Source organism: Orbicella faveolata, unplaced genomic scaffold, assembly GCF_042242905.1.
Source record: "Orbicella faveolata isolate gen_17 unplaced genomic scaffold, um_ofav_v1 contig_26, whole genome shotgun sequence".
Lineage (NCBI taxonomy): Eukaryota > Metazoa > Cnidaria > Anthozoa > Scleractinia > Merulinidae > Orbicella > Orbicella faveolata.
The window spans coordinates 6,666,521-6,681,136 of NW_028301554.1; the positions used below are offsets into that span (position 1 = coordinate 6,666,521).

The 14,616-nt window shown below is 39.2% G+C and overlaps 1 protein-coding gene and 1 pseudogene across 1 annotated transcript; one reads left to right on the forward strand and one right to left on the reverse strand.

The window, feature by feature from the left end:
• The first annotated feature begins 521 nt into the window (after window positions 1–521).
• LOC149107867 (adenosine receptor A3-like) lies at window positions 522–1,775 on the forward strand (annotated as a pseudogene).
• Window positions 1,776–5,195: 3,420 nt separating this feature from the next.
• LOC149107868 (adenosine receptor A3-like) lies at window positions 5,196–11,776 on the reverse strand. The gene has a single exon (XM_089295962.1). The coding sequence runs from the start codon at window positions 9,570–9,572 to the stop codon at window positions 8,547–8,549; it is 1,026 nt and encodes a 341-aa protein (XP_089152088.1). The 5' UTR covers window positions 9,573–11,776; the 3' UTR covers window positions 5,196–8,546.
• Between the last annotated feature and the right edge of the window lie 2,840 nt (window positions 11,777–14,616).

The window sequence follows — 14,616 nt, forward strand, 5'->3', positions numbered from 1 at the left end:
CAAAACAACCGATCTTAAGCGTTTTAAGCTTTTCATAATGACGTTTGTCGCAAAAAAGTTAAAATGATGAAGTGGGGAAATAAGTAAGACTTTCATGGGCGCAATTTGAAGTCATGTACAGAAAAGAACCCTGCTGCTGCTGATTCTTTGTTCCTGTCACGTTTATCTGGCTGCGTTACAATCTACGCTCATTATTAGCGACCCAAATAATACAATTCTAACAAGCGATCAATAATATTTTGAATAACTATCAAGCCCAACATGCACGAATTGAGGACCTATCTTGAAGTCCCTGTGTCGTTTTCTTTTCGCATTAAGACCGTAGTGTCAACGTAATGTCCGTGTTGAAGCCGGTAAACATTGCAGTCATAACACGCTCGCAGACGTATTAAGTTGCACATGAGTGTCTATAAAGTCTTGACAAGTTGCGTCAGTGTAAAGTCAACTGAGACATGTCATGTGAAAGATTAGTCCACGGTGATTAGTCTTAAAACGGTAAAAAAACTACAAATTTGGTCATGATCTGTCACTCGCTCCTCTTTCTCATATATTGCGGTTTACAGAACTCCTATTTTTCCCATCAAGTAACGATACGTTATTATCGGCAAAGTTTAATCGACGTTTCAATCGTTCAGTGAAACTAAAATATGATGAGAACAGAAGCAGCTACAAATAGCTCAGAGAACGCCACTGGTTCATCAATAATTGTTCCTTCCATGGCAGAGGGCATCGCATTGTGCGCCGCATTTATTTTGATATTTGTATTTATTGTTGTAGGAAACTTGCTCACCGTTGCTCTGTTTGCGGTAGACAGGAGACTTCGTAAGAGACGTTTGCTTCTAGTCATCAATATGGCGTTTGCTGACCTGATGTTAGGAGTCCTGTCGCTACCTATCTACATTTACACTGTTGGGAGCAGGTTTCAACTTTGGAAAGGGGCTTCGCCGATGTCTTTGCCAATTTTCTACACGATCGTTGATATCTTTTTCTCGCAGGCGTCGTTAATTTCTGCAGCTTTCGTATCTGGCGAGAGATTTTACGCCATTTACTAGCCGTTTAAGCACCGAACACTGTCAATGCAAGCATACCGTATTATTGTTTTTACTGTGTGGGCACTGACTCTCTTTATCGCCGCCCTCTTCAGTGCAACACATCTCTTGTTTTCATTTAAACGTGCTATGCATTATTGGATGCCATACGTCATGATTATAACATTCATCATATGTGGCAGTAACATCGGCATTTGGAGAAAGTTTCGACGCGGAAATATCGCTTCACAACAGCAAAACAGAGACTCGCAAAACAAACGCTTAACAAAGACCTTGCTATTTGTATCTATTCTTGCTTTGCTGTGCTGGATCCCTTTAGTTATTTTGAACGGTTTAATTTTTGTGTATGATGTCCAAATACCGTGGAAATTTTATGACCTGGTGAACGTTATAAATTACTCCAATTCTTTTGCGAATCCAGTTGTGTACGCATTAAGAATACCTGAGCTTAGAGAAGCCCTGGTTTTGTGTTATTTAAGGAGACCAGCGGCGCCAAACATAGTAAATATTAATAGAAGAAGTAAGAAGACTCCGGCGACAGAGCTCAGAACTTTACGAACAGACAACAGTCTCCTACAGCTGAAGTTTAAACTGGAAGTTCTGGATACCAAAGTTTAGAAACTCTGAGTTGATGTTGTAGATTAGATGGTCTTGAATTGTAAAGCGAAACATATGTTCCGTGATCAGTGAAGCATTGCCAGTTGTGCATAAATTTGTTTACACGCATATTTTGTCTCTTAACTCCATTTGTGCACCGCCTCTAACCACAACTAAACTACAAGAAAATTTTAACTTGGTTCAGGATCATGTAACATATAAACTACTATTTAACAAATTTCCAACCAGTTTAGGACAATAATGCATGGCATGTTTAGTGTGCGATTTCTTAACCCATAATTATTCCACTGAATAATTTTAGACATCATTTTACGGTTGGTCAAAATTACATGTAAGTAAGACAATTTGGGCCGGAAACAAACATTGTGCCCTTCTGATGTCATCTTTCGGAAACATATGAATGACAATGCCTTGCGTTTAAGTGGTGTTTTTACAGCTCATCAAACCAGGTCCTCCGATAAAGCAAACCTTCCCGGCATTCTTTCGCTGGTTTCTCTCAGCTGTCGTGATTGCTAAAAGGTTTTACACACATTATGACGTCAACGGTCCTTAATTTGCATATTTTGACCGCGCGCGGAATGTCGCACATTTTTTATTCGAATTGCCCAACTTCGAAGCAGGGAAAAAATTATTGTGCGCTTGTCCGAAGCCCAAAATCGAAATTTACGAATCAGAAAAAAAATAGACTTCAATATTTTAGGGTAAAAAAAAAGTGGGCAAAAATCTCATTTCATAGGCACTTTAAGGACGTTCGCGCTAATTGTTTCTGCAAATCCTTACCACGCACGCAAATTCACAAGCCGCGTCATGCATCGAGTGCGCGCTCACTAATATCAAAGTGCTCTGTGAACAAACTCGTGAATTGAACAGATGAATTAAATTATTTTTTTTGGATTATCTGGTTAAGGGAATTTTGTGGTTGATTTTTATATTTAGAGTACGAGCAGAAGTTCAGTGTTCGCTGATATGGTACCAAAGAAACAAAGTAACATTTGGATAAGATGGTATCACAACAGACCTATTTCGCTTGGGCAGTTTGTTGTCCCATTACAGACCACGTGATATTCTCTAGAGAATTGTTCTTTTATCCATCTAAAAATTATTTATTCATACGCACGCGACTATTTGAAAATTTGAAAGGAAGAATTCTCAAGAGTATCATCACATGGTCTGAAATGGGGCAACAAACCGCCCAGTCGAAAAAGGTCTATTGGCACCATCATGTTATTACATGAAAAAATGAAGAAAATCTATCGATTAGAAGTTTGAATTTTTTGCAAAATGCACCATCGAATTTCGTTCTTTTTAGCTCTTCGTTCATCTGTGCGGCAGTTTCAACTGCCTTTTAAAGTGTTACGTTTTGTGAGAATTATCAACGCAACGGATTCACTTGTACAAAATATTGCTAGGGAACTTTGTCTCCGTTGATTCATCTTTGATGTTTTAAGCTAAAAACCCTGGGGACCAGGCTGATTTACATGCGCCAATTTTTCAAAATCAGACTAGTTTTCCACATGCTTTATCTCTGAAACGAAGTCCGTGAACCCCAATGTTTCTTCATTTATGAAACAAGTAATTCATGATCTGTCCGCAGTAGAAGTTTGAAGAAAATCTTTCGAGTAGAACATTTTCGCGCGAACGTCCTTAATTTAGCGTTTAATGTTTCAGCATTTGGTTTTCGGATTTTGGAGGTAAGCAAAGCGTTCGTCCATTTCCTGGACCTCTTTATTTCACCTCGGTACTGATCCGTGCAAGTTTATGAGGTTTGTTATATAGATGCTTCAACCGAAAGCTGAAGGCTAGCTAGATTGGGCGTCAAACCTCTTCAGTTCGCTCTCTCAATAGCTAACTGTAAAGCGAACACGTTTTATTTGGGGGTTCGCGACAGGCTAATAACGGGGAAAACCGGGAATAATTGACTTGGGGACTAGGAAGACAAACAGTCATTTGCTTTACATGAATTAGAAAACAAATTTTGATTTGCAGATTAGAATCATTTACTCTATACCTCGAAGTGGAAGGAAATGTTAGTTTGCCTGCTCAAAACAATTAACAGGGTTTTGTTGAAGATAGGCATTTATAACCTTGAATTGCCTTTGTAGGGAAAAAAATCTCGCAGGCGTGAGGCATTAACACTAACCTAAAAAGGTATAGTAGGGCAATGATTTCAAATGAAAATGTCTTGATCCCTCAAAAAATGAAAAGTACACATCTTTCTTGCTGTATCAAGCTAACTGTATTCAAGTTTGTGAAATGTAGATTCCATCATTATGCTCGGCGGTTTGCCGGTTTTGAGTGACTTTTTTTTTTAGCGGTTTTCAAGAAATTTTGAGAGGTTTCAGTCTGGTTTCTCGTAGGCCCAATGCCCCCTATATCGACGAGTTTTTTATTACTGAATTACACATGTCCGATTGTGTGTTACGTTTAATGCTAATTATAAAAGCACTCGTGCTAGTTAGGTATGAGATGGTTATAGCCAACTCAGATCCAAAACGCGCGCTGGTGAAAAAATTGTCTGATATAACGCTAGGATGATCTGCGACTAGACATTGCATGCGTACATGTATTTTGACATCGTTTGTCTATATTTTCATTGAGTATTTGAATTTGTTTTCCTACATTTTTATTAGTTCGAAGAAGCGAATTTTTCATCAACAATTTTCGAAACCAGATGAAGCGTTTTGGCACAACCGTCGCTCAACTTTTTGTGGCGTGTTTTTAACCAGTCAAAAGGATCCTTTGTTTTCCATCGCCGTGCACTGTGAGAACTTTGCAGTCAATCAAAATAAAACATGTCTTAGTGCTCAAGTTGTTGTCGCTACGTTATAAATGAATTGGCTCATGCTTTTAGCTTTGCGAATATCGAGTTATGGATGCACTTTGGAAGTTTGGAGAGTACTCAAGAAGCTACACTTCTCTCTTACTCTCCAAACTTCCCGCGTGCATCCATAACTCGATATACCCTGCACGCTAAGTATGAACCAATTCTCCAATACGTGTCAAAAAGTCTTTTTTTAACCACACATGAAAACCGCAGAATTTAGCGCGGTGAATATGTAAGAAATAATTCATGATCTTAAAAAAAAAAAAAGAAAAAGAAAAAAAGAAAACCATCGCCTTTCCACGAGCAAATGTAAATTGGTAGAGACTCCTAGCATGAAGTCAACACACGCCATATTGCTGAATAGAAACAGACTTCCCTTTCAAAGTCTCGGCCTGTCTGCAGCGAACGGAATTATGGTGTGCAAGTCTCCTACGACAATAAAAACAAACTCTAACCTACTAACGGAGCACAATGCAATGCCTTATGCCTTGAAAGGCGCAATTCTTGATGAAACCGTTGCGTACTCGGAACTTTTGTTTGAAAGCCAATAATCTGAAGCATTTTGCATCTCTAATGGAACATATTGTTGAATTAATCAACGATGATTGTCCCAGAAAAAGCAAAAAAACTACAAAGTCGACCGTGATGTGCCACTTGGTCACCCTTTAAATTTCTCCGGCTGCAACTGAACTTAGAAACCAATAAAAATTTAATCTTCGTAATTTATTCCTCCTCAAAGTTTCATTCCTCCGGCATGTCAAGTTATTTCATATCGCACGGTCCATTTGAAATACAATTATCAATCAAAAATGAAAAACACATTTACCGTTTTGTCAAGGTTGAACACACGTATACGTACATCTTGACAAAGTGCGTCAACTTTGAAAGTATGGTAGACCTAAAGCATAGCGTCTTAATGGAACATTATTCATTTAGTCCTCAGTGATCGGTCTTCAAAAACTGAAAAAGCTACACATTTAACACTTAATGACTGGTCCTGAGAGGAACAGTGCATTTTGTTTCCAGAGAATCTCAATGTGTCCCGAGACGAAGTCGAGAGAAACAAAATTCACTGTTCCCCAAGGGACCAGTCACTAAGTGATTTGTTGTATAGCAAAACCAAACAAAAGCAAATTTTGAAAAACGCGTTGAGATTCCAGCGACAAGATCAGGCCACCCTCGACCAACTGCACGCTCTGATCACGTGCAACAGCGGTCAACTTTTCGTGGTTAACAGTGAACTGTTTCTTGTTTGACGTCATCGTTTTTCTTGTTGCCCGCTCATGGCATTTGGCAGTAACCAGTTTCATTGTTAGATGAATGGGCGCGCTGTAGCAGGAAAAACGCCAGCTATACAACAACTGGCCTTGATGCCACTTGGTCTTCGATTCACTCGTATAAAGTGTGGATTATATAACTCCTATTTCCTGGTCTCATCTACACGTAGTCATCGGCTGAGTTTATTCAGCGTTTCAATCGTTCTGTCAAAACTAAAAAAAAAAAATTAATATTACAGCAGCAGCTAACACTTGCTCAGAGAACGCGACTGGTTCAACCAGAATTGTTCCTTCCGAAGCAGAAGGAATGGCATTGTGCACCGGTTTTATTTTCGAGCTTGCCTTTATTATTGTGGGAAACTTGCTCACCATTGTTCTTTTTGCAGTAAACAGGAGACTTCGAAAGGGAAGTTTGTTTCTGGTAATCAATATGGCGTTTGCTGACCCGATGTTTACTTTAAATTGTCGGGGCTGTTTATCTGTTTTGGCCGACTGAATTCGAATGGATATCTTTGTATATTTTCTCCATAGTCGCTAATCCATTTTTTATATTTGCCTCGATAATTTCTGCGGCTTTTATTTCTGCCGAAAGACGTTACGCCACGTATCGGCCACTAAAACACCGAACACTGTCAACGTGAGCATACCACATTGTTATATTTATGATCTGGACACTTCGTGTCGTTTTTGTCGCTATCGGCACTGCTTTGAATCTCTTTATTTCAGCTAAACACTCTACATACCTTTGGACGCTATACATCCGAGTCTAATATTCACCATGTGTGACTCTAACATCGTCATTCGTAACAAGTTTCAACAGAAAGCTGTAGCCACACGATAGCCAAGAAGATCTTCATAAAACAAGCCCTTAACAAAGACCTTGCTGTTTGTATCTATTCTTGCTTTGCTGTCGTTCTCACTGTAATTGTCATGCAATATATAATTTTTGCTTACCAAGGCCAGATACCTTGGAAATTTTGCCTTGACGCTTGCGCTGCACTTATTCCGCTCGTCCTGATCTCGAGCCAAATATCTCCCTATCCGGCCCTTCCACTCCGTCAATAAGTATTTTATCACATGACCATTTTGTGGCTTCTTCAATTGTGAGGAGTTTTGACTTTCCTTCTTCTCTCGAGGTAACGTGGCAACTGAAAACCTCCGTAGTTCTGCGTCGGACAGTTCTCCAGGACAGCATCGATTTTGCGGGGCGTACGTGTTCTAATAGGGCGTGCGCGTTTTTCAGACCCTCTTACTTCGACGAGTACGGCCCTGACACGGGACCTTTCGTTATGGTTTTGCAAAGAAATAGCGCACGGGGCTGCACGGGTCATATGATAAAAACCTACCATTTAACATACAGTCGAACCTCCCGTAAGCGACCAGCCAAAATGTCAAGCCTAGGAGGTCGCTTAGGGAGGGGGTAGCTTACGAGGGAATATTGGGCGAAAATTTTGCCTCATTAGCATATGGTAACTGCAGAGACTTACCCCATGTTTTAAATGTTTTTCAAAAGTCAATTTCGAGAAAAAAATACTCTACTTATCATTGAGAAATATCCGTCTCTTGTACTACCCAGTATTGCGCTAATGTTACAACAACTTATTATCCAATTTCTGCTCTATTATCTGTCAAGCTGTCGCTTACGGAAGGTCAAAAACAAAAGATAATTTCAAACTATTAGCTCTAAAAGTGGTCGCGGTCGCTTACGAGAGGTGGTCGCTTACAAGAGCTTCTAAATATAGTGATTTTTAAAAACTGTTGGTATTTTGGAAAACTGGTCGCTGAAAAGAGGTGGTCACACGTTTGACTGTAATCCTAAAATGTTTCAAGGCAATAAGGCCTTCTTGGCATGTTTTCTAAGTTTTCGCAACAGATACTTTTTTCTTTCCACAAAAAAACCATCAACAACAACACAGTAGCTTGAATAATGGGTGATTTCCAAAAACAGTAAAACTATAACTCGACACCTAAAACAAATATTCTGTAGTACGCTTTTAAATTTAATTTGAGGTAAGAGGTAATCCTAAGCTAAAAGGAATTTGAGAAAATTGCTTAGCAGCCACCTGCTTTTTCTAATACGCAAAATGACATTCATTATGTCGCGTGATGTTTAAAAGATATGTTATTACTGACATTAAGATTACATGTTTTACGCACCATTTGTAAGCTTCTAACGTGAAACTAATAACATTTCAGTTCTATACGCTGAAAGAGAAACTTAAAAAGGTTTTGTTAAGAATGCCCTACATTTTCCGTGGCGGACCAAAGTCTTAATAGCGTTTTTGTTATTTTATGGCTATGGAATTGAGCTCATATTACTGCTCGTTTACTATTTTTAATGCAGGTTTGTGTCAGATGAATGCCTTTTAAAAGAGAAACACTCTGGAAATGCGGTTTGATATCAACCACCTGGAATAAACCGAGAATTAAGCCACGCATCGTTTAGCTTTACTGGAACACTTCGGCGATATCACGCTCTTCCGATTTTTCATTTAACCACAAAAAATCCTCATCATTTGATTTATAATGCTGAATTTAGAAAATTATTCATGCATTCTGATTACCTTTTATCTATGGTCTATTAGAGGATAGACGTATAGATGACCTGATTGAAATTTTCTTTCGTTTCTTTGTTATATAAAAGAATTTAAAGGGACGATAGCGTCGTCATGTGATGTTCTTTTAAAAGATCAAATAACAGCAGCATCGAGAATCAGAATCAGATTTATGTACAATGTTCTAGTTCTGCAATTCAATTCATATCCTTCAACGTGAATGCTACAGTTTGGTGTCCATCTCTTCCTGTTCAAACGACAATTGAAGGTGACTAGGATCTGTTCGCAATGTTCTTAGCTGTGTCTCCAAAGTCGAAGTGGGAGCCATCTTATTTCTTCTTTTAATGTCTTCGATGTTGACTGCTGCTTGCCTTGCAAAACAGCACGAAAGAAAGGCTTGTTTCAACTCAGGAATTTTAAATGCATACACAATTGGATTTACAAAAGAGTTCGAAAAATTTTGAATGTTGGCGATAGTAAAATATCTCCAAGGTATCGAGATAGTTAACGCGTGTAAACAGCTCAAAACAATTAAAGGTGTCCATGACAGCAAAGCAAGAGTAGATACAAACATCAAAGTCTTTGTTAAGCGTTTGTTTTGCAAGGCTTTGCTTTCCTGTTGCGAAGCGACCCTTCCATGTCGAAACTTTCTCCAGATGCCGATATGACAACCACATATGACAAGTATTAGAATTAAAGTGTATGGTGTCCAAACAAACACGGAATGTTTGAACGAAATTAAATTGAATAACGCGTTGAACACTGCGGAGATAAGGACGGCTAGTGCCCATACCATACCAAGAACAATGCGGTATTTTTGCACAGTTAGTGTTCGGTGCTTAAACGGCCAATATATGGCGTAAAATCTCTCGGCGGAGATGAAGACCGCAGAAATAAGCGCCACCTGTGAGAAAACGGTGTCGATGATTCTGTTGACAGTTAGAAACTCTGTACTAGCTTCTGTCCATAGTTGATAATCATTACCGATAACGAAAATGTAGCCTGGTCGAGAAAACGCTCCTAACATAAGGTCAGCAAATGCCATATTGATGACGAGCAATAAACTTTTCTTACGAAGATTCTTGTTGAGTACAAAGAGAACAATGGTGAGCAAGTTTCCTGCGACAATGAAGATGGATATCAAAATAAGCGCGCTACACCATGCAATGCCTTCTGCTTTGGAAGGATCAAGCATTGATGAACTAGTCGCATTCTCCGGGCTCCTGTTAGCTGCCAATGTGCGGCTCATTTTTGGCGTTTTAGATGAACGATGAAAACGTTTCCACTCAGAAAAAGACCTGTGGCTTTACTAATGAGGGTCTAGGATCCCCTATTGAGTAGCCTGAAAGGGCGACAGACGGAGTACTCTGTTTGTTCTTTTTTGCCTGTATGGAGGCCGATCATCGGCAAATGTCCACAACGGAAACGTTTGGAGTTTCAATACCACATAGGGATAAGAAAACAGCTGTTCACTTGCGTTTTTCGTTCTTTCAAGGCCAATCATCGTGCCGGACTAATTCAACAATGATGCATCAATGACAAGCAATGCCGCAGTTGAATGTCTACCTTAATGTCAACGTTGATACAGTCTCTTAGAATATTAGCATACGCATCTACAATATAAATAAAGCTGCAAGTCTAATGTCCACACTTCTAAGAGTGGGCGGAAAGAATACGTCCTGTTCGACCTACCCTTTTAAACTGTTTTTGCGTGGAAAACATTATTATAGACTAGAAAATGAGACGAAAAAACAGGTAATAAATCTAAATAGGAAATAAAAGAAATGCCTACACTATTTGTTTGTAATAAAACAACCCTGTAGTTATAGATAACAGTACGTGATATTTACATATAAAAATAAAAATATGGAAACTATCTACGACATTGAGTGTTTAAATCATGGCAGGCAGAGGTCACCGAGACCACTATTATTCTCTGACAGCATTCTTGAAGGATTGAAGGCTAGTAGGTTATTGCTTTACTTAATCCTTTATCCATACTTGTAGAACAGAAATGGCATACAATAACTCCTGATAAAGTGTTGTCCCTTCTGTTCATCGTTTACTTTATGACAGTAAGTTTGGCTTTCATAATTTAAAAAAAGGCTTTACACTTTCATTTAGCAATAATCGCGTTCGAGAGAACGCAGTTCTAATCGGGTAATGCGGAAAAATTCAACATTTTGTGTATGTATCTTTCTATAGCCTCTTCCAGGTGTTCAGTTAGTTGGGGCGCAGCGCGAAATTCAGCGCGCGAAAAAAAAAAAAAGAAAAAAAGTGCGGTGAGAGGAAGCGAAAGAACTTTCTTTCGTTTCCTCTCGCCGCGCCCTTTATATTTTTTCGCGCATTGATTTTCGCCCGCTGTTTTCTGCGCCGAGCCCCAACTAACTTAACGCCTGGAAGAGGCTAATCTTTACATGGACACCAATTTGGCAGCCCAGAAAAATTCTTTAGGGGCGAATGAAGTCATGTCCATGTTTGTCCATGTGCTTTCTTTCGAGTGTTGTGCAATATTGCGGACTTTCGAGTGTCCAGGCAGCTTATTGAAGACTGTAGCGGATAAGTTGTTTATTTAAAGTTTGAAGTCAGTGTTAATGGCATTTAAAAACTTTGCAGACATGTCTTCATAAAATGTGTACGACTTTTCGTACGAACAGAAAGCTGTAGTTTGGTTGCGTGTTGTGTACCCTCTTCTCTTCGACCAAAACCAACGCTGCTTTCTGCTGAATAAACCAAAGGAGAAAATGTGTAGTTTCACTTCACTGGCCTAGATTTCTGTGCGCAAAATGTGTAATATAAACCCAGCAAAAGTGTTTTCATAGGACAAGAGTTCAACTCCCACAGGATTGCTTTGGTACACCAACATGTTCTCCGTTTCATTGTTTCGGAAGTAAAAATGCCCTGTAGCTGTTCCCCCAATGCCAAGGCGATTCAAAGTTGTGTTCGTAAATAGAATATAATTGTCCTAGTTTTGGTAATAAAAGCAGGTTGTCTCGCATACCGAAGGAACAGGCATCGTTGGTGTCGATTTACGTGGTCAGAATAAAACATGGACTACGGACTGCAGATTGCGGACTGCGGACTACGGTTTGGGTATAAGACACGGAGTTAGGTGTAAAACGCGGACTAAGCATTGCGGAATGGGTACAAAACACGGACTCAGGTATAAAACGCGCAGTGCGGACTAAATGTGACCTACCGACTACAGTCCGTGTTTTTTATTGACCGGTCGTAACTAATAATACGTAATACATGTACAAACGAGAACAAACCCTCTCGTATGCACTTGCTTTGCGATCAATGCATTTGTTCTCACCACTACTGGAGGGAGGCCAATTTCACGCCTACCTAACAGCTCACGCACAAAATGCTGTTCCCAAAATTTTTGCTTTTTTAACATACCAAACCTACCAAAACTCAAACGCACTCTTTAATCTACAATTACTACTTAACAATTAGACTATGAGCTCGAGATTTCTACGAGGTGAAAGTTGATTCGGCCTTCGGTCTCATCAACTATCGCCTCGATCATAGAAATCGAGAGCGAATAATCTACTTGTTTTAGTAGAATTCTAACTGAAATTTCCTTCGAAAAACGATTCCAATTATTTCTGGTCTGAGTATTAAACTTTACGCTTTAGACTATTCGCGCGGACTGAATTAATTGTCAATTTGACATTTGCAATTGTGTACGCGCGCTTATCAGTTTCTTTCAAAACTTTCGAGCTTCTTTAATTCAAGGAACCGTAAATGCCCTCCTTTTAGTCTTCTCGGGAATTTTGTTTATTCATTTGTTTCTAATTTTTTTTTCAAAACGTCAGAGAAACGTGGAAACGTTACAATTTTGTCGACTACACCAAGCCACTGCACCCAAATGGCTGATAGTGTGCAATGGCCTAAGCAATCAGCATTTGCATTAGTATACTAGTGGAATTCTACTAATAGTTATTAGTATAAATCTACTAGCGTTCTATCACGAATGCCGTTCTCTGATTGGCTACGCTACTCACTATCTATCCTGTGATAGATAGTGAGTAGCGTAGCAGCGTGCCCTTGTTAGCAAAATGACGGACGTTTCTTGGCATTTTCGAAGTGTCTGTGAAGAGAATCTAGATAAAGTTTTGAACGACTAGTAGATTTATACTAAAGCAATTAGATTATTCGCTCTCAATGTTTATGAAAAACGAGCTCCAACTAAAGTGAAGTAGTTATTACCCGTCTGCCAAATTGTATGGAATTTCACCGAAGGAAACGCGAGAAAATTCACTATCAGTTTTGCTTTTTGTGCTCATGTTGACGTCATAAAATATCAAAGATCTCTGACGTTTTCCTTTGAGCGCGGGCAGATTACTTGAGCCTTCGTCCTAAGCGCACGTGCGATCGTAAAACTATAGGGAGTCACCTTAAGGTGATTCCCTAGTAAAAGAACCCGCCATAGATTTCCCATGAAACTTGGTATGCTGTTGTTACAGGACAAGGAGTTATTAAAAACGTAATAAAAGGAAGGATCACCGTGCTTGTTTTCATGCCACAATGCTGAAAAATATGGTTATTTAGATGACTTTTGGTAATCTCCGTGCGCAACAAATAAGCTCGATTATTTTTCAATGCAGCGCGTTATATCACACAGAGTTTGGCTTTCTTTGATTGTTCATTCATCTACGTCCCAGAAAAAATGTCTTCAAATACCCTGCATTTTTTATCCTTTATTGGAAACATAATTTGGACATGCGCTGTTGGGCCCGTTATGTGTCCCTCTGTAGAATTTATTTCATTTGCCAAAAAAGTAGCCATAGATTTCTGCTAATTTTTTAAAATGCTGTTGCTGACCGTACATTCCTAATTGCACAATAATTCAACTTGAAATTGAAATAGGGCATTACTGCAGTGCACAGGTCAGGTGTGCCTCTTCCTGCCCTGCCATTCTTATGATGCTATGCTTCAATGATTTCTGAAGGTCCATAATGGATTATGGCTTTAACCTCTCATTTCAGGGGCGGATCTAGGGGGAGGATTGAGGGAGTGCACACCTACCCCCCCCCCCCCCTCCATCCCCTCCGAGATGAAGTCTTCTCAGGGGCTAGGGTTAGATCTTCCTTTATTATGTTTTATCTTACGGTAAATAATAAATACAAAATCAGAGTTAAGAAAAAGAGCAAAGGTCAGGTTTGCATCACCACTGACAACTTGAACAGAATACGCAATGTTCTTTTTATTGGGAATCTGATGAAGAATGACAGACTCTTCCATCTCCAAGGCTTAAATGGTTTTGTCTTTGGCTTTCTTAGTTGCTTTTGTGGTGAGCACAACAACAACTGAAAAGCACCTTTACAAACTTAATCAGCTGTCAATTTTTTGATGGGAAGAATTATTTTTGAAGGGCCAGTTAATAGTTTGATATCTGTATTTAATAGAAATTACATAAAGCCATAAAGAATGCTAAAAGGACTGACTGATCGCAAAGAAAAATAATTGTCACAACTAAATAAACTGTGTTGAACTAAAATGAGACATAATATAAGAATAGTATTGAATAATTTTGATTGTATTGTTAAAGAAGTTATTAAAGGCCCAAAACTGATGTACAGTTCTAACATATATTTGTCATTTATATATCTCTGCAATATCAAAAGACAATACAAACATTAAAATCAATGAGCCGATATTTTGAACCAGGAGAAGGTGTTACACAATTATGTTAAGTGTTTTACATTGTGGCGAGCGGTCAGAACTTGCCTTGACAAAACCCACATTTCATATACACTGTTTTCTTAAGATTAATTTGGAATAAACTACGAGATACACAGTGTCGGATACAATGGGCTTCATTAATGGGACTCGGCCGAAGCCTTTTCCTATAAGTTGCACTTGTAAATATGGATCGCCATCGGTTAAATCCATAAACGACTCCGGGGTCCCTAGCACGACTTGAAATAAACCGCCCTCAACTCCTTTTTTGCGTGTAACGTCCATCCCCAATAAAAGCTGCTTGTACACCTAGTGAAGTAAGGACCCTGGCTCGGTCCTGCATAAGCGAGTTAAACAGAGAGGTAGCCAAAGCACAACTAGTAAGCTTAAATCGGACTCATCCACGCAACATCGACGACACATGATCGGGAAAGACTGAAAACTTCCGAATTTTGCTGAGGCCATTTGTTGTGAAACTAAAACATCTTTCCCTTTTCACAAATTCAAAATAGCTGCCTGCTGTGTTTCCCTAAATTTGTTGATGTGAGAGAGATTTCAAACACACTTTAAAGCAAAAAAGAAAACCCATTAGAACTTCCATTAGA

What these genes read in the sequence shown, in the direction of transcription:
- LOC149107868 (XM_089295962.1), bottom strand. Translation starts at nt 9,572, where the DNA reads ATGAGCCGCACATTGGCAGCTAACAGGAGCCCGGAGAATGCGACTAGT.